Source organism: Rhineura floridana, chromosome 4, assembly GCF_030035675.1.
Source record: "Rhineura floridana isolate rRhiFlo1 chromosome 4, rRhiFlo1.hap2, whole genome shotgun sequence".
NCBI lineage: Eukaryota > Metazoa > Chordata > Lepidosauria > Squamata > Rhineuridae > Rhineura > Rhineura floridana.
This window is the reverse complement of record NC_084483.1, coordinates 195,882,273-195,905,426: the sequence shown is the minus strand read 5'-3', so window position 1 is coordinate 195,905,426 and position 23,154 is coordinate 195,882,273. Positions and strand designations below refer to the sequence as shown.

General features: G+C 43.8%; 1 protein-coding gene across 2 annotated transcripts in view; it reads right to left on the bottom strand.

Moving 5' to 3' along the window:
- Positions 1-23,154, bottom strand: part of SPTBN1 (spectrin beta, non-erythrocytic 1) — a 262,112-nt gene that overhangs the window by 16,520 nt on the left and 222,438 nt on the right. For both annotated transcript variants that reach the window (XM_061625724.1, XM_061625725.1), the window contains 9 exons: positions 22,475-22,605; positions 18,631-18,835; positions 15,368-15,742; positions 14,384-14,628; positions 13,651-13,789; positions 11,302-11,386; positions 10,180-10,376; positions 7,768-7,871; positions 6,817-6,880 (listed from right to left, as the gene is read on the bottom strand). In XM_061625724.1, coding sequence (XP_061481708.1) covers positions 6,817-6,880; positions 7,768-7,871; positions 10,180-10,376; positions 11,302-11,386; positions 13,651-13,789; positions 14,384-14,628; positions 15,368-15,742; positions 18,631-18,835; positions 22,475-22,605 — 1,545 coding nt within the window. The remainder of the gene's footprint in view (positions 1-6,816; positions 6,881-7,767; positions 7,872-10,179; positions 10,377-11,301; positions 11,387-13,650; positions 13,790-14,383; positions 14,629-15,367; positions 15,743-18,630; positions 18,836-22,474; positions 22,606-23,154) is intronic.

The window sequence follows — 23,154 nt, the reverse complement described above, 5'->3', positions numbered from 1 at the left end:
CAGCAAGCTATGTTTTCCAGTTTTGCTAGAATTGTTTGGGCTGATTCTTGTGAATAGTGGTTATTGCTTGTACCATAACAGCGACCCTAGTATGTTGGCCATCTGTTAAAAGACCACCAGTGTTCCATGGGACAAGGCCTTCTAGGTACTGGCACCTAAGGTCTGGAACTCCTTCCTTTCAGAGGCTCAGTGAGCCCCTTTCTGCCCAGCCTTCAGCCATATAGTAACTGTTTGGATGTGTTTTTTATGCTGTCTGACCTTCAGAGTTTTGTTTATGATGCTGCTGTTTTTAGTGAGTTTGTTTTTATCTCATTATACTTGTGAGCTACTTTCAGGTTCCCAAATAGGTCCAAAAAGTGGCATGTAAATGTTGATGTAAATCAACAACTTCCCTTCCAGTACAATCATGGCCCCTGAAAAGTCCTAATTCAAAATGCCTAACTTTTGCTATCGAAAAAAATATGCCAGTTCCACATGTGAATGCAAATCATATTTTGTATCACTTATACCAGCTCTTGAACTTGGACAGTTTATGCATTCTTTTTGAAAGCCTGGCTTAATTTTATGCAAATGGACCAGTGTTAAATACTTCTGTACTATACACAACCCTACTCCTAGTTAAGCAAGCTCTGATGTAAATGATAGGGCCTACTTCTGAATAAAGTTTGTTCACCCCCCTGAGAGCTATTCTGCTAAGGGTGGTATATAAATTGAAATAATAATAATAATAATAATAATAATAATAATAATAATAATAATAATAATAATAATAATAATAAACACATATAGGATTCTGCTAGTTTTCTAAGTCTGCAGTTCTATGCTCTCTTACATGGAAGCAAGACTGAAAGGCTTCAATAGGCCTTACTTCTGAGTAGACATGTACACAATTGCACTACAAGCCACTTGGAGCCTTTTTTGTTATGGATCTTTAACCCCAATCTGTGAAATTCTAGCAAGAACTATGTCATCATCAGCCAATTTGTGGTTTTTCAATAAACACTCTCAGTACTGGAACTCATCCAGGCTCCAATTGTAAAGTTTAGCGCTCAGTATTAACTTCCCCTCTCCTTCCCTCTCCTTCCCCCCAATGAAAGAGCTTGACGTCTCAGCAGGGACCCCAAATGTTCAACAGTTGTTTACCGGGCCCAATTCAAGGTGTTGCTGTTGACCTTTAAAACCCTATATGGTTTCGGCCCAGTTTATCTGAAGGAGCGCCTCCAGTATCACCAATTATGCCGCCAGACAAGATCAGCCTCAAAAGGACTTCTCTCGGTTCCACCAGTCAAAACAGCTAGCCTGGTGCGGACCAGAGAGAGGGCATTCTCGATTGTGGCCCCCACCCTCTGGAATCCACTCCCTTTTGACCTTCGACATGCCTCCTCCCTGATGGGTTTTCGCCAAGCCTTAAAAACCTGGCTATTCAGGCAGGCCTACAGGATTTCTGGGGTGGATTAGTTTTATGTTGTATTAATTGAAGGATGGTTTTAGATTAATTGATGACTGTGATTTTTTGATTGTATATTGTATTTTACACTATTGTACGTCGCCTAGAATGTCCGTTAGTTCGGACAGATAGGCGACTAATAAATAAAATTTTATTATTATTATTATAACTAAACAAAAATGTGGGAAACTTTTTCCATGTTACTCCTACTTTTGTGTTTTTTATGGTTACTCTCAACTGGGGATGAGATCGTGAGAAAGTGACATTCGCTGAAAAATTAGGAGAATTTCCTAGGATTAGCTTTAGCAATCAAATAATTAGCAAGCAAATAATGGAACAAGAGTTTCCATTGTACAAATCAGAGAGACCTTTGAATTTGCTTCCTTGGGGGTTCTGAATGAATGGACAGCTGTTAAGTTCAGATATCCTTTAGATATAGAGCAGCCTTCCCTAACCCGGTGCTCTCCGGACATTTTGAACTACAACTCCCAATGGCTATGCTGGCTGGGGCTGATGGGAACTGCAATCCAAAACATCTGGAGGGCACAACAGTTGGGGAAGGCTGGCATGGATTCCTGTGGGAGCCTACGGTGCCTGCTGCCCACTCACTAGCTGAGTTCACTAGTAGTGGTAGTGATGGTTAAATGAACGGTAGACTCAGTGGTGGCTGGTGCCCATTGGGACTGGCGAGGCAGAAGCCAAAGAGACCAACAGTAGGTGGCGCCAGAGTAAATGACTAATTCTAATTCTAGCTTTGTCCCTCTCCCTGCTGAGTTCTACAGCTGCCAACACTGAGATTGAGGAAGAGGAAACTGACATGCAGTTCCAACCCCTGGATTGGATGCAAGAAAGAGGGCAGGCTGGTGGCAGCACTGAAGGCAGACTAAGGTTAGGAAACATGGGAACATAGGAAATGGCCTTACACGGAATCAGACCATTGGTCCATCTAGCTCAGTACTAGCTGCACCAACTGGCAGAGGCTGTCCAGGATTTCCCAGCCCTATCTGGAGATGCTGAGGACTGAACTAGGACCTTCTGCATGCAAGGCAGGTGCTCTGCCACTGAGCTATGGCCCTTCCCCAAAGCTTCCCCAAGGTTGGTGGGGCAGTGTCCCATTTGCCTGAATGGACCAGCCACCACTAGTGGGACCTCTCACATTCAGATTCTATCAACTGGGAAAACAAAGGAAGTTTGTGTCATGGAGAATCGACTGTATATGCAACCACAGGGTCCAATCTTGCATTGTGCTGATGTGACCCTTCCTTCTGTGTACCTTCCTTCTGTGTATGCAAACCTGGGAGACAGACACACAACCACTGTATTGAGTCGACTCTTTCCTGTGTCTGGCTGTTCAAAGCCAATTAAGTTTCCACAGCTGCACATGTGACTCCTACATTGCCCAGGGCTTTGTTGTCTGTGCTGGCAAGGGCTGCAGAGAGGAAGATAGGGTGGAAGTTTGTGCTCACGTAGCTGAAGACTGTTGTGGATCTGACTTTAACTCAGTGCAGCACTAACCATCTTCTTAAGATACGGACAAAGCACTTGGGATGCTTTTCAGCCTTTTTGCAGCTTATTTTTAGAAAGGCTTTCCACAACTAACAGGGAGAGGGGACATTAAACATGTATGCAAATGATGCATGATGACACAGGGGGAAAAAAGAACAGAGCAAAATAAAACTTTAATGGAAACGTGCTTTGAGCATGCAGACAAAATACGGTGCGTGACAATGGTTAATAACAGCAACAAATAAAACACAAGCATGTTATGAATACATATCATCACTGGAAGTCAATTTAGTGGCTAGCTTGTTCTTGAGGTATTTAAATGCTGACTGTAAGATGAAACATAGCGGAGAAAGGCATGACATGAAATACCAGCCCCCCTTTGTTTTTCAAAGTGCATGAATAAAGATTTAATTTTGGGAGGAGGGGTTCTCCCATGAGCATCTGTACCATTAGTTGAGGATTAAAGGGAATTGTGCCAGGAAATAACAACCCACGCATTGTTCTGTGAAATAACACCAATTTTAAGATTTTTTTTTTTAAAAAAATGAAAAATGTAGGCAGCACTTAACAGAGGACTGCAGTGTCCATCACTGCCTGGGATTCAGGTTTGACATATTTTTTATTGGAGGTTTGCACAGAATGCTAGAGCTCTATATAGTCATATGATAAAACTGAGCATCTCTTAGGCATTCATGGCAACAGCACAGGACATTCCTTTTTCTGTCCTAAGGTTCAAAAAGGCACCTCTGATTCCTTTACACTTTAATGCACTTTGAGGGGCAGAGACCTAAAACTGGTGTGAAGGAAGCACCAAAACATGCAAATACATTGATATAAGGAAATCTAAAGAGCGTTAATTAAGAAGTTATATGCTGATATCCTGACAAGAGAGAAAAAGAGAGACATGTATGATAATGAACACATGGTTGCATGAAAGTATAAAATCCTAGCCTTCTTACTCCTTACAAATGTTGCCAGATACGCTCTGAAAATCTAAACTGATCACTGGTACACCAAATGTAGACTTGAAGGCATGACAAAGTGAAATCAGGTTTATCAGGTGTAGCTTGCTAAATATAAAGGTTAACAACAACTAACCCTTATGCAGGTGATGAATATTAAAAGAGCAATTCTTTTTTGGGGGGAAAACAAGGCTGTATTACAAAATGCAGAACTAGAGATAAGCTTGGAGAAACCTCAGAAATGTCAATTATTCTTTACACCTCACCCATTGTTTATCAGCTATGGGAGCCACCCATCAACTCTGCCATAATCCCAGTTCATGTAAACAAAAAGTCTTCCTAATGCAACTTTTGTGCAAGATTACTTAGTATGAAGCTGCAACCTCTGAACACATTTTTAACAATATTTAAAAATATTAAACATTATTTGTCATTACCCATAATCAAGGTAAGTTAGGAGGATTTTTGTAAAAAAAAGAAGCATGGACATTCTCTACTCTTTTGATGTGCTTTTATGTAGGTTGATGGTCCTAATTTAGGAATGGACACTGTATTACAGGGTGCCAGCTGGGTTCACTGAGGGCATTTTGAGGGCTTTTGCCTGGCTGGAATGTGTTCTTCAACTCTGACAATGCCTCTTGTTTCCCTGGATGGATGATAGAGAGGTGTGTGCGTGAGTGTATGTAAAAACTAGCCTACTGTATGTAGCTTAACTTCACATTCATTGGTCCACCCACTTTCACCTCTGGCCCCACCCACCACTGGTATGTGGCCCCCAGGAGGTTGTCCGGAAGGGAATGTGGCCCTCAGACTGAAAAATGTGCCCCACCCCTGCTGTAGACTGAAAAACAGGTTGTGCATCAAGAATGATGTCCCACTCTGTAAGTTCCTCAATGTGATGCCCCCAGTAGAGAAAGTTACTGGCCAGTGTGTAAAGAACAGGAGCATCCTCTTTATATGTGTGTGACATCCAAGCACAGGGAAATGGCGGGCCTCTCTTTCCCAGCACACACAGACATGCCTTCTGGAGGCAATGCAAGGAGGGAAGGGGAATGCAGATGTTCAAGATCCCTCTCCCTCGGCTTAATTTTATTGGAACAAGGGGGAAACGGGAACTGGCAACATGAATAGGCATGCCAAAACTCTACAGCTAAAAATCTACATTTTACTTGTAAATTGTTTTTACAATCATCCAGAGTGCTAATCTCACTGACACTGCAATCCTAAGTATATTTTCTTGGATGTTAAATCCCACAGCGCAATGAGACATTCCCTAGTAAGTGTGTTTAGGTTGCAGACTGGAAGGCCTGGCTGTGCGGTAAAGATCTGCTCCTGCGAGTATGTCAGAGATGGCTCTCCCTCTGTTACCACTATTTATTTATTTATTATTTTAGTTGTATCCCACCCTTCCTCCCAGCAGGAGCCACTATGATTGTCCAACCTCACACAATCTGCATGGATCTCTCTCTCTCTCTAAAACACAGGCCCTACTTTAAATAGTGTGTGTGACTGCGTGAGCCCTATTAACTTCAGTGGGGCTCATGTGCACTTCTAACAGGATGTGGGATTGCATCAGATGCCTGCCTGCTGTTGCAAAAGTAGCACATCTCCCTTTATATCCATCCAGGTAAGAGAGTACATTTGAGAGTACTCTAGGTAGGAGGAACACCAGCAACATTTCCAGAGGTGATATGATACCAAAGACCATACTGACTAGCAATTTTATAGCATCCTTCCATATAATCTTTAGTGATGGTTCTTGGGTTCATTTTGCTCAGAATGTTGAACAAATTAACTTTTAGGCCAGGGATGGGGAACCTCAGACCTGGGGGCCAAATGTGGCCCTCCAGGCCTCTCTAACCGGCCCTCGACACTCTTCTACACCATGTCCCTTCTCCCCAGGCTACACCTCTCACTGGCCCTGCTCCTCACCCTCCTGCAGTGCTTTTGCCTGGCTGAAGTTTGTTCTTGAATGGCAATAATGCTCTTCCTTGCCTGGATAGGGAATGGACATGTGGGTGTGTGCAGAAGCCTCTGACTTGTGATTGGCTGGAATGTAGCCTACTGTATAAAGGTAAAAGCCATATCTATTGCTCCACCCACTTTTGCCTCTGCCCCCACCCAGTTTTGTCTCCCATTCTGCTTACCATTGGCATGCGGCCTTCAGAAGGTTGCACGGAAGGGAATGCGGCCCTTGGGCTGAAAAAGTTTCCCGGCCCCTGCTCTAGGATTTTACTTTTGGTGCAGATTTTTCTCCCCGTCCCATCTTATCCCCTTCCACACCCCACTCCCTCATCTGCTGATCACCTTCTGTCTGTAAGACTGGATCATGTACATAATGCATATTTGTTGATTATGCAGCTGGCTTGCTAGCATTGCGGGACTCAAAACTGTTAGTATAGGAGCATCATACCTGTCCAGACTCTATTTCTTGTCTTCCATAATGATGAAATCTCATTTACATCTCAATTACTCCCATACATGGGACGGCTTTAGCAGCAGAAATCTCAAAAGCTATTAGCAAAACGAAAAACTCACAACAAAAGATCATGAGAGTTGCAATGCAACCAAGGGCCTGAAGGTGCTCAAAGTATTAGAATCAAGGAAATGGGTCTATATGGGCAAAGAGCGAGTTGTTGGGTGCGAGTGAGTGTGATGGCTACTCGTTAAACACAAGTTGAATGGAGTGGGGTGTGTGGTTGCAGCGAGGAAGGGGAAGGAGAGAAGCAGTAAAGGGAACTTGGAAGGTCAAACAAATCAAGGAAGAACGGAAAGGAAAGCAGCCAGGGGCCGCCTGCAAAACTGCTTTGCATCTCAAAGTCCAGACCGAGGCCGGTCACTAGCTGTCCATCTGCTATTAAAGTTTTTGTAGTTTTGGTAGGTTTGGGAGCGGTAACTAACCCGAGGAGATTCCTGGTCTGGTGGCAAGCCATTCTGGGAGACCTGCTCTCCTTTTGTGCTGTCCCTGTAGAGAGAGAGAGAAGAAAGCACAAGAATAACACATTAAAATAGCATCTGCGGCAATTCATTTGCCACGGCATTGAGGCACGAGCAACCCAAACCTTGGTGCACTCTGGAAGACTACACTCTGGGGCACATTTTTGTGCCTTTCTGTTGGGGTGTCTGGCCAGGCATGGTGGGTTTCACTTTTGTTCTGTAAACTGAAAGTGTTACGCAAAATACACCAAATGCTGGGTTGTGGCTGGAAACCATAGTTACATCAATAAACCATAGTTGTGTCAGTTGCACATAAGGTGTGCCATAAGCCATTGTTAGGCCAATTAACTTGTGCATGAGCTGACTCCCTGCTTCACTCCTTCCATCCTGGAGCAGGAAAACAAACCACAGGGTTGCAGTCTTAGCATTATGTCCACATAAGCCATGACTGGGAAGCTGGAAAAAAAACACTTTCCAGGCTCCCAACTCCCAGCTCTAAACTCAAATGCACCATTAGGACACTACATATGTATGCTGTGCATTTTCAGTTTCTTGCTCTGGAGCAGGGGTGGGGAACCTTGGACCCAGTGCTGAATGCGGCCCTCCAGACCTCTCCATCTGGCCCTCGGCACTCTCCCCAGGCCACGTCCCTCACTGGCCCTGCTTCATACCCTGCTTGAGTGTTGTTGTCTGGTTGGAATCCATAAACTCGGATAATGCCTTTTGCTTGCCTCAATGTATACAGAGAAGGTGTGTGAACGTTTGTGGAAACTAGCCTACTGCAAACTGGTAACATTTCTATTTGTTGCCATGCCGATCACTGCCATGTGGCCCTCAGGAGGTTGCTCAGAAGGAAATATGGCCCTCGGCATGAAAAAGGTTCCCCATCCCTGCACCACCTGTGGTGCCACTTACCATTGCTGAGACTCCTCTCCAGTCTTGGGGCTTGGCTCCGGAGAAGGAGGCTGTCTCTTCCTCTCTTCCTCCTCTTGCTGTCTACGTACTTCCAACAGTTCCAACTGGGGGACGGGTAGTTGAGAAGAGAACATTTAATTAATTGTTGTTGTTGTTACATGGCTTCAAGTCAATTTCGACTTATGGCAACCCTATGAATCAGCGACCTCCAATAGTATCTATCATGAACCACCCTGTTCAGATCTTGTAAGTCCATCTCGTTTGGCCCTCTTTTTCTACTCCCTTCTGTTTTCCCCAGCATTATTGTCTTTTCTAGTGAATCCTGTCTTCTCATTATGTGTCCAAAGTAGGATAACCTCTGTTTCAACATTTTAGCTTCTAGTGATTGTTCTGATTTAATTTGTTCTAACACCCAATTATTTGTCTTTTTCGCAGTCCATGGCATGTGCAAAGCGCTCCTCCAACACCACATTTCAAATGAGTTGATTTTTCTCTTACCCACTTTTTTCACTGTCCAACTTTCACATCCATACATGGAGATGGGGAATAGCATGGTCTGAATGGTCCTGACTTTAGTGTTCAGTGATACATCTTTGCATTTGAGGACCTTTTCTAGTTCTCTCCTAGCTGCCCTCCCTAGTCCTATCCTTCTTCTGATTTCTTGACTATTGTCCCCATTTTGGTTAATGACTGTGCCAAGGTATTGATAATCCTTGACAAGTTCAACATACTCATTGTCAACTTTAAAGTTACATAAATCTTCTGTTGTCATTACTTTAGTCTTCTTGACGTTCAGCTGTAGTCCTGCTTTTGTGCTTTCCTCTTTAACTTTCAACAGCACTCGTTTCAAATCATTACTAGTTTCTGCTAGTAGTATGGTATCTTCTACATATCTTAAATTATTGATATTTCTCCCTCAATTTTCACACCTCCTTCATCTTGGGCCAATCCTGCTTTCCATATGAATCAGGATGTGTCCAAAGTATGATAACCTCAGTTTCATCATTTTAGCTTCTAGTGATAGTTCTGGTTTCATTTGTTCTAACACCCAATTATTTGTCTTTTTCGCAATCCAAGGTATCCGCAAAGCTCTTCTCCAACACCACATTTCAAATGAGTTGATTAATTATTTAATTAAATTTATATCACACCCTTCCTCCCAGAAGGAGCCCACGGTGGCAAACAAAAACACTAAAAGCACTCTAAAACCTCATAAAAACAAAAGACTTTAAAGCATATTAAAACAAAACATCTTTAAAAACATATTAAAACAAAACATTTTTTCTTTTCTTTTCTTAAAAAAACAGCTTTAAAAACATCTTAAAAAGCAATTCCAAGTCAGATGCAGACTGGGATAGACTTAAAAGGCTTGTTGAAAGAGGAAGGTCTTCACTAGGAACCAAAAAGGTAACAGAGATGGCGCCTGTCTAATATTTAAGAGGGAATTCCAAAAGGTAGGCTCCACAACACCAAAGGTCCACTTCCTATGTTGTGTGGAACGGACCTCCTCATAAGATCTGCAGAAGGCACTTACCTGCAAAGCGCAGTCATCAACTGGGTATATAAGGGGTAAGACAACCTTTCATGTATTCTGGTCCCAAGCTGCACAGGGCTTTGTACAACAAAACCAGAATCTTGAATTTTGCTCAGTAGCACAGCCAGTGCAATTCTTTCAGCAGTGGGGCGACATATTGGCGATACCCTGCCCCAGTGAGTGGTCACACCACTGCATTTTGCACCAGCTGCAGTTTCCGGATCAACCTCAAGGGCAGCCCCACATAGAGCGCATTACAGTAATCCAGCCTTGAGGTTACCCCTGGTCTGGCATTTAAGGAAGAATGCAGTCTTAAGGTACTCTCACTCCCAAAAATGTTGGCCTGCCAAGATCCTCATGGGCCTTTTCAATACCCTACGCTTACAAGGACCTAATTGGCAATGGATGAGTCTCACCTCCCATAGTGGACTGACACAAACATAAGCTGAAGTATTCCACCACCGCTCCTAACTGAAAATAATTCAGCTTATTTCTGAGTGAATCCAAATTCAGTTCCCAAACATAAGAACCCTGTTGGATTAGGCCATCTATTCCATTCAATTTCTAATTTAACTAGAAATTTGTATCCCACTTCTTAAGAAAGTATCCTCACAAGCAGCAAATGTAGTAACTGACAGTAAGCAATATACAATCCCAAAATACAAATAAAAAACTTTTAAAAGTCCTTAAAAAGAGACTGCACATAAACAATAATCAGCCCTGCATCATCATAAAAAAACCCAATAAAATGTGTGTGGGGTGTGTGTGTAATCAAATAAACATCTGTATTGTTAGCAAAGAAACATCTGTGGGTGGTCTGGGATGTGGGCCTTATCTGTGCGTGTGTGTGTATTCCCGAAATGGCTGCTGCAACTTACCGTAGTAAGTCTTTCAAGTGCCGCAAATCTCTCATCCCAAGTCGCTGCAGACTTTTCGAACGCTTCATGCCTCTTGATGAGCTTTTCCACTTCGTCCACGCTTTGCCCAATCTCACGACTTGATAGGTACGGCTCCTGTCCCAGCAGCCAGGCCTCAGCGACACTGGCATCCCTCGAAAACTGGTGCACTTCCAAAACTAAGTCAAAGGCACAAACATTTGGTGTTCAGGGCCAGCAAACACTATGCAATATGTTTACATTAATTTATAGCAGCGGGTGCTTAAAGTCACTGTAAGATGCATCTTTCTCCAGGGAGGGTCCTGGCTCTGTGGTTGAGCACCACCCTGAAGAACCAGAACCCAATCATTTGGAAATGTCTTGGACACCCCACAGATATCTTTTTACTGACAGACATCCCCATGGTGGACCAAGGAAACCATCCATGTTGAATGGACTCCCCATGTATCTAGACCAGTGCTGATATTGTCCACATGTTGATGGACTCTTGACTCCCATCATCCCTGACTGTGGGCCATGCTGGCTGGTGCTGAGGAGAGTTGGAGTCTAACAACATCTGGAGGGCCCTGACTTTCCATTCTCCACCCCCACCTCCGCCAACACTCAGTCAGCACTCCATGACCACTGAACATCTCAGTCCCTCCCCCTTACAGTTTTTCCATGCAAGCCTTTGGGTTTCTCCAAGTTTGCTAATAATTCTTTTTTGTGTACTCTCCCATGCCCCAATAGAGTTATAACTATTGCAAATACCATATAGAGTATTTGGCTAACAACAACAACAACAATAATAACAATAATAATGATGATGATGATGATGATGAAGAAGAAGAAGAAGAAGAAGAAGTAGTTAGTTATTGTAAACTGCCCAGAGAGCTTCGGCTATGGGGTGGCATATAAATAAATAAATAAATAAAAGTCACACTGGCTTCTAAGCAGTTTACAATTGTAAAGGGATATGCCTTCAGCCACCACCATTATAACAATGTTAAAGAATAAAATAAAATACTTGGCCAAGTATTTAAAAATGTCAACACCACTCAGGAATGACAGCAATCTAAAAAATTAAATCATGCTGTTTTAAAAAGACAGACAAAGGATTCTTACTCAGTCTCAGCCACTCCCATCTGTCTTCCCATTTGTCGATCATCTCTTTTCTCTTCTCTGTCAGCTGCAATAGTTTTTCCTTGATCTGAAAGGAATTAAAGAATGGAATGTTAGGACTGTGCTACAGGCTCCCCCCCCTTCTCTTTAACAGAGCTACTGTTCCTGGATGCTCCCAGCATTACCTATTACTAGGGGGCAGCCTCTGCTTTTCACTAAAATTAAAAGCTAAGAGTTGTATTCAAAAAAGAACATAAGAAGAGCCTGCTGGATCAGGCCAGTGGCCCATCTAGTCCAGCATCCTGTTCTCACAGTGGCCAACCAGATGCCCATGGGAAGCCCACAAGCAGGACTTGAGCACAAGAGCACTCTCCTCTCTTGCGCTTTCTTGCAAATGGCATACAGACTCTGACTGTTGAGACAGAGCAAAACTATCATGGCTAGTAGCCATCACTGCCTCTTGTGGGAGCGAATTCCATAGCTTAACTATGTGCTGTGTAAAGAAGTACTTTTTTTTTTGTCTGTCCTGAGTCTTCCAACATTCAGCTTCATTGGATGCCCCCCGGGTCTACTCTGAGTAGGACTAGCACTGAGTACCACCCTAAGCTTCCAGACATCTTGCTTGCCAGTGGCGGCTGCTGTCCACTGGGACTGGTAAGGCGAAAGGCAGGGACGCCAGCAGTAGGTGGAGCCACAGCCAAGGATAGGCAAGGCCAGCTAACTCACCACTCTCTTCCCTGCCAAGTTCTACAAGTGCAACACTGAGAATATGGAGGAGGATGACAGGCCACTGGACTGGATGAAAGTAAGAGCATAAGAGCAAAAGAAGAGCTTGCTAGATCAGGCCAGTGGCCCATCTAGACCAGCATCCTGTTCTCACAGTGGCCAACCAGAGGCTCACAAGAAGGACCTGAGTGCAAGAGCACTCTCCCCTCCTGTGGCTACCGGCAACTGGTATTCAGAACCATACTGCCTCTGACTAGGGTGGCAGAGCACAGCCATCATGGCCAGTAGCTACTGATAGCCTTATTCTCCATAAACTTGTCTAAGCCTCTTTTAAGACGCTCCAGGTTGGTAGTCATCACCGCCTCCTGTGGCAGCGAATTCCATAGCTCAACTAGGCGCTGCATGAAGAAGTAGTTTCTTTTGTCTGCCCTGAATCTTCCAACATTCAGCTTCACTGGATGTCCACAAGTTCTAGTGTTATCAAAGTGGGAGAAAAACTTTCCTCCATGCCATGCATAATTTTATACCCTTCTATCCTGTTGCCTCTGACTCGCCTTTTCTCTAAACTAAAAAGCCCCAAATGCTGCAACCTTTCCTCACAGGGGAGTTGCTCCATTCCCTCAATCATTCTGGTTGCCCTTTTCTGAACCTTTTCCAACTCTACAATATCCTTTTTGAGGTGAGGAGACCAGAACTGTACACAGTATTCCAAATGAGGCCGCACCATAGATTTATATAATGGCATTATGATATCAGCAGTTTTATTTTCAATACCTTTCCTAATGAACCGTAGCATGGAATTTGCCTTTTTTGAGCAAGTGGGCAACTGGGGGCTGGCTGAGGGCAGATTGAGGTTGGTGGATTAGTGCCCCATTTGGCCTAATAACAGATGAGCCTCCACTGTTGTTTGCAGACCATCACATAGAACAGACGTGGTCAGTGTGGTGTTCTGGACTCCAACTCCTATCAGCACCAGCTGGCATGGCCCATGGTCAGGAATGATAGGAGATGGAGGCCAACATCTGGAGGACACCATAGTGATTACTCCTAGAGCAGGGGCAGGGCCCAGATCTTTATCTGGCCCCACCCCATGGGCCAACTTTTGACAGATGGGCAGGGCAACCCACCTGTCAATCACATGGCATAATGTAATTGACAAGTGGATTGTTCCACCCACCTGTCAAAATCCCTTGTGCGGGTTTTCCAGGCTTGGGAACCATGGTGCAAGGGGCATTGCCAGCCCTATGCTTTGAAAGCCCCTCTGTGCTTCTCCCTTCCACCCTCAATGTCTGAGATGGAAAGGGGAAATGCAGGGATGCTTGCAAAGGCTTCTCTGAACTTCTCCTTTCCATCCCTGATGTTGGAGGTGGAAAAGAGCTGCTCAGGGAGGCTTCAAAGGGGAGTGCTGGGAGGGAGCAGCGGTTTCCCCTCCTTGGGCATGGCATGCTGGTGGGTGGTTGGGAGGGTGTCTTGCTCCAGCAAAGGAACAATTGGGAGTCTCCTTTAAGCTCCTCTGAAGCCCCGCCCTTGCCCATCCCCTCACCTGACATCATACATGACACAGTGGTCCTTATATGTTCTTTTCTGAGCCACAGCTCTTGTGCAGACACAGAAAGCACGTAGTACCTCTTCTGATGCATAGTGTTTCCTCGCCAGCAACGATTTGCCCAGCTCAATGCAAGTTGTAAAGCTGTCGTTCCGGGCATCTATTTCTGCTTTGATTCCCTGGTGATTGTTCATCAGCAGTTCTACGGAGGAAACATCCCTGCAAATGAAACGCCAGTGGTTCAGAAAGGTGCACACTAAATTTATGAATGTTGTTACGGCCTGCTGCTAGCAGAAGCAGAAGCCTAATTCTCACTGAGTCACTAAGCCTGTGTCTCAGTTGTGCCACTTCAGTCTGTAGGTGGGGCTCATACTCATGTTACAGATCAAAGACTGTGCCAAGCATGGATTTGATCTCAAGCCTCCCAAGTCCAATTCAGTCCCAACACTGTATTCATTTAAGTCTCTGGCTTTTAAGAATGCTAGACAGGCCTCATCTGCAACAACCAACTAGACATAACTAGAGGCCTACATCCAAAGATTTGGGTTATTATTATTTATTTTATCTGTTACATTTATATCCCACCTTTCCTTCAAGGAGATCAAGGTGGTGTACACGGTTCTCTCTTCCCCAATTAACCCTCACAACAACCCTGTGAGGTAGGCTAGGCTGCGAGACAGCGACTGGCCCAACATCACCCAGTGAGCTCCATGGCCGAGTAGGGATTCAAACCCTAGTCTCCCAGGTCATAGTCCAGCACCCTAACCGTTATACCACATTGGCTCTCCACACTGGCTTGTTCTTCCATGTTACCTAGGCTTCTCCTGGGCTTCAATCTGACGGATGACATCCTCCATCCAAAGCATGAGATCCCGGACCATGCTGAAGAAGCGGAACTTGTCCCCGGTGTCTACTAGCCTGACCCTGCGTCCCTCACAGGCATCAAGCAAGGCCTTCCACGCCTCCAAAACCTCATTTTCACGCTTTTGGATATCATCAGCCTTGTCTCCAGCATAGGCAGACTGGAGGCGGGCAGCATCTTCTTGCAGCTGTCTTACCTGGGGAGAGGAAAATTGAAACACCTCAGCCAAAATGACTCTGTAGGTCTGTTTCAGAGTTTTTTTTAAAAAAAAACACCCTGTGTGTCAGCATGCTCGGCTACCATGGAATTATAACCAGCAGCTGCAAATCCTGGAAACAGCTCTAGAATGTGCTAGTGGGTGCAAAATTCAGCTTCCTGAAATCTTTGGCTTTTTATTTAAAAATAGCAACCAACCAGCACGTTTCTAGCCCTTAAGACTATGAAGAGATGCTTCAAAATATCTGGACAAACAGGGACTGGCCAAGACATTTTGCTGCTTAAGGTAAAGGGTAAGGAAGGGCTCCCTCCACTCTGTGTATAGAAGCCAGATGAATCTTCCTTGAATGCTGCAACAGAGGGCAACAGACCAGTTTGGGTGGGACAGGGCAGGCTGTGTGACACACACAACTGTGTCCTCCAACACTTTGCCACCACTCCCCCGCCCCCGCCCAAGCATCTGCCACAACTCAAGGCAACAAACAATGGAGATTCCAGGTAGTCTCCCATCCAGGCATTGACTAGACCCAGACCTGCTTAGCTTCAGCTAAGCTAGATGTTCAACTATGGCAAAATTAATGGCAAATGTACAAAAGAAGACCAGAAAACAAAGAAAAAACTGCTGGCCACCCTAATCAATAGAAATACTTCTTTCCTATCCACCACACAGATTCCTGCATTCAGGGGACTGTGGTAAAACATCGGCTCAGCATAAGTACCTGTGTTCCTAAGGCCTGAATATCATGTTCAAATGTTGTATGCATCCGCTGCAAGGTTTCCACTGTGTTCTGATCCCTCCCAAGCTCCTCGGGCAGTTTCTTGTGTTTGTCCTGTATTCTCCCAAAGATCTCCTTGGCATCATGGTAAAACTTGTGCAGTTCGTAAGAGGCTGCAAGGATCTGCGTTCTTGTGTCAATGAGTTCCAGGAGGTCAGCCCAGGCCTCATTAAGACCGTCTTTCCACTCTGCAATGGTGGCAGCATCAGAATGTCCAGAATTGATGAGCTCATCCGCCATGTGGTTGACGGCATCCACACGCTCCTGGCCAATGTTCCCAGTGTCTCGGGCAAATTCACGGAATCGCTCTTGCAGCATCTGGAAAGAGAAAGGCTGTTAAGGAAATGGGCCCGGAATGAAGATGGTGGAGGTGGAAACAGCATGGAGGACTATTAAGCTAGGTTCAAGGTTCTTGTATTAATTTACAAAGCCCTGAACAACTTAGGTCCAGGGTACCTTAGGGACTACCTGAACTCTTGTATCCCAGATTGATCACTGAGATCATCTGCAGGAACATCACTGGTCTTTCCCTGAGTTGGCAAGGCTCATTTGACAACAAATCATGGGCCCAGTCCTGTGGAATGCTCTGATAACAGAGATTCAGGAGGCACCTTCTGTTTTCACCTTTAAATGCTTGCTGAAAACTTTTCTATGCTGCTAGGCTTATGCAGGCAATTGAGAAGATATCTTTCTGCAATAGCTAGTTAATGATTTCTGGTTTTAATTTTTTTTACAGGGTTTTACTGGGTGTATATACGTATATGATGATTGTAAAGTACTTTGATTGTTTTAAGGAATAGCAGTATATGAATATTTTTATAAATAAACAAGATAAAAATAAAAATACTGGAGCATCAGTGACATTCAAAGGGAAATGGACATCAACAAGACATTGTCCGTCCGTCCATCCGTCCATCCAATCAAACCTAATTCCATTGCCTATCTTAATGGTCAGGTTGCTATGTCTTTGCAGTTTAAAAGCAAGGACCAAGGACCTCACTCCCCAAGGGGCACTCAATGGGTTTTTTTGCCACCATACCAGCCCTAAACAATGGGCAAAATGTTCAAACATAGCTGAAAGGAATATAGTACCCTGTTTGTTTGTTTTCAGTCAAATATATCAATACAAATCCATTTCACTGGTGTAAAAGGTGAACTCTAAAAGAGTCTCAGGTCATGGCTAATTAGCACTGACAGACAGCTTTGAAATGGAAAACACTTTAATTATACAGCCACCAGAGTGGCTGTATACTATAGTCAGCATGGATTTTTCACATTCCGCAATGTTAAATTGAAAATACCCCCCAGGCCATTTTGATGCTTCCCATAAGCTCATTTCAAAACAAAACCTTACAAAACTCAGAAACGCTTGCTTAACAACCCCACCTTTTTATTCTACAGCAGGCACATATAGTCTCCCATCCAAATTTAAACCAAACCTGTACTGGCCACATCCACATTGGACCTTTATTTCACTTTAGACAGTCATGGCTTCCCCCAGAGAATCCTGGGAAGTGTAGTTTGTGAAGGGTGCTGAGAAGAGACTCCTATTCCCCTGACAGAGCTCCAGTGGCCAGAGTGGTTGAACAGTCAGCGGCTCTGATTGAAGGTCTGTGAGGGGAACAGGGAGTCTCCTAGCAACTCTCAGCACCCTTCACTAACTACACTTTCCAGGATACTTTGGGAGAAGCCATGACTGTCTAAAGTGAAATAAAGGTCCAATGTGGATGTGGCCAGTACAGGTTTGGTTTAAATTTGGATGGGAGACTATATGTGCCTGCTGTAGAATAAAAAGGTGGGGAAAACGCTGAAAAGCAATGATACTGTTCACAATGTTTTCCTTTTGGAAAGGAAAGGGGCTTTCCCTCTGCCCAGTGCCCACCCATCCAATCTCCTCCCCTCCCTCTCCCCTTCCCCTTCCTGACCTCCTTCTCCCCTCCCTGCCCCTCCCCCAGGTCACTTTCACCTATCCTAAGCATGATTGCACAGGAGTAAATCCCACTGAACTCAAAAAGGATGCAAATGATCAAGCCTGCCCTCTCCTCCCTTCCTTCCCCCATCCCCTTCCAATCCCCTCTTTCCCTCTCCTCCCCTCCTGATTGCAGGTGTTGCCACCACTTACCATATGCTCAGAGGCACATGTTACCAAATTCTTCCAAGCCACACAGCAAGTGGATTGGACTGTGAAAGACCAACCCAAATTGTGTTTGCATTTTGACAGATTTGTAGGGCAGTACAATATCTCAGAGAGGAGGTCAGGTCTCCTGCTCCCCTGGTGCATTCACTATAGCTGCCCAATCTCCCTGCTTTTTAAAGTTTGATAGAATGATAGAAATACCTGTTGGTTATAGGTACGTTTTTAAACCGCAAGGTTTTTTGCCTATTAGTGAATATAGAGACTGAAGAGAATTAACACCAGAAAGGGGGAGGGGGGAAGAGAGAAACCATGTCTTAATATTTGTTTGCAATGTTTTGTCTCCCCACAGAGATTCAGTTTCACTTTCTGTTTTAAGGGGGAAACCAATATAGGTATTCCATTTAAGTCCAACATATATTATTTATTTTATTTTATTAATGTCAATTTTTCTTCTTCTGAGTAAACATGCACAGCTCGTACTATAACAGTGCAATTGTATGCATGTTGAAATCCCATAATGTCCAGTGCAGCTTATTCCCAGATATGCTCAATTCAATGGGATTTACTTCTGAGAAAACATGCCTAGATTCACTCTGTATTTTTAAAATTATTATTATTATTATTATTATTATTATTATTATTATTATTAACCTTTCCTCAAAAGAGGTCAAAGTGGCATACATGGTTCTCTCCCTCTCCATTTTATCCTCACAACAACCTTATGAGGTAGGCTAGGCTGAGCAGCAGTGACTGACCCAAGATTACTCAGTCAGCTTCATGGCTAAGTGGGGATTTGAACCCTGCTCTCCCAGGTCCTACTCCGACACTCTCACAACTACATAATCCAGGATGTCATAGGGTTTTTTTTTTAAGTATAACAGCAAGCACTACAACAAGGTTGGATGTTCATGTCTTCTTTTTTGTCCAATATATCCAAGGGCCCACTTCAACCATGGGCATAATATATGGACTGTATTGTGTATCTGCCTTACACACATACCAAAAAGAGACATTGCAAAAGCAAAAATGAAGAGAATGAAAAATGGAGACAGTCATCAAAACATCTTACTGTCACGTGTTCATAGTCCTGTCCCAGCTCGTGAGATCCAGCCACCACTTCCCTTTCGGCAATCCACTGCTCCAAGTCGTCCACCTCGCGGTTAAGCTGGAACAGCCTGTGCCTCTCGTCCAGCTTGCCCCTCCTCTCCTCGGCAAGGTCTTTCAGGCCAGCATACAATTTGTCTACCTTGGACTGCCGCATGCTGATACGCTCGCTAAGGAGAAAACAAGAGAGGTATGTGTATGTGTGAAAAGAGAGAGTCAAACCTGTCCACTTTTTTATTTTTAACATGCAATCTTATTTGGAGATACTGCTTCTCTTCATATATATGAGTGTTCCAATTGGAGGTTGGCCATTATCAAAGGTGCTATGGACTTTGAAGAAGCACGAGTATAGGGAGAAAGGGACAAACGAGCTAAGTGGAAGGCACGTCAAGCAAATCCTCATCGTGACCATCTTCCATCTGGAAACCTATGTCCTCACTGTGGGAGGCTGTGTGGATCCAGAATTGGCCTCCACAGTCACTTACGGACCCACTTACCCTGGAAGACAATCTTACTCAGCCATGGGTGATCGCCAATGAATGAATTCAGGGTCGCTATCTGGATTTTTGAAAAAGTGCCACAGACACCAGGCACAAAATGGCTGCCAGCGGGACATGGCACAACACAAAATGGCTGCCACATTCAAAAGAACAGAAAAAAAGACAGGACCACAAAATGCTGTGGTCATGTCATGGAAGGGAGAGTAGATGTTATTTCTTGGCATTCAAGGACACGTGGGCATATTTAAGGGGGCATGTTCAGTGTAGGAGAGGCCAAGCCAGCGAAGACAGGAACTAAGCAGGAAGAACAAACAGTCTCTCATGCATTGGAAATCATGGAGAAGTTATTTACTGAGATCTTTCACGGGCACCTTAGGAAGTGCTGGTAGGCACACTGGTGTCTGTGGGCTCCATGATGGCAACCCTAGAGAGATGCAATCTTTGTCTCCCTACTTGCTGAATGACTAAATCTCGTTTCTTCACCTTAGATATAAATGGGGTCACTTTCAGCATTTGTTCCACTGATTTCATATATAGTTTAGATTTAAGTTTGTTGCCAACACTGATATACCTTGAAATTGCTTACAATTTATTTTCATATTACTGCATTTTAGTGATATATGCACTTATTAGTTGTTTTTTTAAAAAAGGTCTTATGCAGGCACATTCTAACTTTATTCATATACACAATATATTTGCTAATTCTTAGAGAGTCCTGACTCGTTCTGCTTTTTAGTGATTTTCCTTGGAAAGATTTCACTGGTTTTACCCTTTATTGTTCTTATTTTTAGGTTGTAACAGATGGGCATGAGTAGCACTTTTAGGCTTTTTTGTTGGATTCCTTTTGGATGATTTGGATTGTTAATGGCATGGCTGTCACAGGTATCTCTGCATGCACATATACATACACATCCCCTTCATTCTCCTGAAGCCAAATGCATGTCCAGTATCACTTGTAAAATAGTAACTGCACCTCATCTAACTTGCGCCTTTCGTGGGGGGGGGAGAACCTCAGGCCCAGTGGCCAAATGTGCCCCCCATGGCTCTCTATCCCTCCTCTTGGGACTCTTACCAGACCATGTCTCCCTCTCCCCCCTGCTCACAAGCCACCTCTCACACTGACCCTGCTCTGCACCATTCTTGACTGATTTTGCCTGGTTGGAATGTGTTCGTGAACATATGCATCTTGTTTGCCTAGATGGAGAGAGATGTGTGTGTGTAGAATGGCTTACCTTACTGTATAAAAGTAAAAGTAAAAATTATCCATTGTTCTGTCAATTTTTTCCTCTGGCCCCAACCACCAATGTATGTGGCCCCTGACATGTTGCCCATGGCAGAATATGGCCCTCAGGCTGAAAAGGGTTACTCATCTTTGTCTTTCACCTTTTCAATTATTGATCCATTCAGCCCGTGTGGCTCCCATAGTAAATTTGTTTTAGGGGCCAAATCCAGCCTGTGGGAATGTCAGTTAACTGTCCCCAAGCTAGCTGATTGATTCTAGTGTAACTGTGTCACTGGCTATGGAGAAACATACACAACGTTCACAAAATCTGACAGTTCCCAGGTTTGTTTTATTTTGTATGACACAAGTCTGGGAGATGCATTAAGATACCTTCCAGACAATCTAATTCTATGACTTTTCCCATGACCCAAAGGAAGGATATGAACTTGGCTCAGACTCCCAGGATTTCCGCCAGTGTTGAATGTTACCGATGAACAGATAATCCACATTACTAAGAGGCTTATTCCGGACTGTGAGTTAAACATCTCCAAAAGAAACCAATACAATTTCAACTGATGCATCGCTTATTTCCTGTCCGCTGAACAACAGCGTGTGAGCACATGCAGTTGGCAAATTGTGTCGGAATCCGTACAACACAGAACAGGACAGAGGAAACTAATCTCGACCCCTTTCCTCCCAAGTTTTCTCTCCCCAGTTTATGCTGTATGAATTCCAGCATCAGATGTCATGCATTATTTACAATTTCCCTTGTCTTGCTGTATTTGAGTTTTCCATTTGGCATTCCTCTCCATCCTGTTCCCTTTCTCTCTTTAGAGGACAGCCACTTTTGATCTCTGAACTGTACTGCCGTCCACCTTGAACTTCTCATTGCCTCTGACCAGAGCTTGGAAAAGTTACTTTTTTGAACTACAACTCCCATCAGCCCAATCCAGTGGCCATGCTGGCTGGGGCTGATGGGAGTTGTAGTTCAAAAAAAGTAACTTTTCCAAGCTCTGCCTCTGACCATTATATTATGCATGTCTGCAACACCGTCTAATTGCCTCCATTGTAACCTGCCTGGAAACTTCCCAGAGGCTTCTGTATAACCAGCCAGTAGACAGTGTGTAAGCGATATTCTGAATTCTACCCTCTTTCTTTCAATACACATTTATTTGTTATAAAAATGTATAACACTCCTAAAGAAATTTTTGTGAAGCTTGAAGTAGCTTACCACACTCAATGAAAAATACAGTAAAAACATAAAAATACCTATTTGACATCACTTATTTAGGGCTTGATGCAATGTTAAACATTTATCTGTGTGGTGTATTCCTACCAATTGCTCTGTTGTTCATGTTTGATATTATTTCCCTCACTGGTCTGAAAGAACCCTGACTCTGTCACTACTAGGAGAGCTTGCCTGTAAGTACTTGTAGCTACCTAGGATCAAGCTCTGAAGATAGGTACCTATGTGTTGATCTTTAGGCCCAGTTGAAACGCAATGAAAAACCATGGTTTACTGCTATGTGAGCAAGCTTGCCAGTGCCTGAGGAATGCATTCTCCCTTCCCCTTTCACACACCACAGAAGGAAATCAAAAGATTTGTTTTTCAGTTTTAAACTAAGCTCAGTTGAGGAACTGTAGTTTGTTTAAACTAAAGTTACTGAGAACAAAGCAGGAACAAGCCATAGCTTCAGATCCTACCTCGTTTTAAAACCATAATTGAAAGAAACCAGTTTCCTGAGTACAAACATCATGGGAAACTGTGGTTAGTTTAAAAGTGAAAGCTGAAGCTTTCAATCTACTTCTCTGAGTGCAAAAGAGGACAAAAGGCAAGCACCCAGTCTCAAGGCTTAAGCAGATTCATTCACATAGCAGGACACCATAGTTCCCTATTATGGGTTTACTGGACCATAGTCTGAGCTTACCGCATTATGGTTGGTTAGCCAGAGCGATTGGGAGTGCAGGTGGCCTTCAAGACACTCAACAGAAAGGACGTTGAGGTTGATGGACCATTGCCTTAATCTAGCCTGGCAGTTCTGACAAGTCCTTGGGGAAAAGGCAAACTACAAATATAAAACAGTCACCTCTCTGGATGATTGTCTGCCACCAAAGTCCTGCTGGTCTTGGAGAGCTGGTGCACTGCCTCAGCATAGTCTTCTACGGCCTGCTCCAAAATCTGGTGTTTCTTCAACATAGAAACAGCGCTTTGTTCATCCTAAAGTAGAGAGGGAAGAGTGTTTTTTTGCATGGTACAATGAGGGAGGGAGTCATCCCAATGTGTAAACAGTTGAAGCCAAAGATACAATGTCTATTACAAAATGTATATTTTTAACTACTGATTTTATCCATACTTCTGACTTTGATTGATAATTTTACTATATTTTATGTTCTATGTAAACAGCTTAGAGGTTCTGACAATTAAGTAGCATACAAATGTTAAAAATAAATAAAAACAAGAGGTTCAAAAGAGAGGCAATGTTCTCTGTTGATTATTAGCTTTGTCTCAGTTCCTAGTTTCACTTCCTCGGTGTAATGTGGGAATGGAGACAGCCTACCTCACAATGGTGCTAGATTACAGACCACAGGGAATATGTTCTAAGGACACACTCAGATGTTGTCATGAAACATTGTTACTGGTGGGAATAACACTGGTTGACCACAGGGGTGCAGGCATGCAAATAGGACAGCCAAGGAAGTATCTTGTAAATGATAACATGAACAAACTAAAGTACAGCTGCAGTTGACCGGATCTGAATGAGAGAAA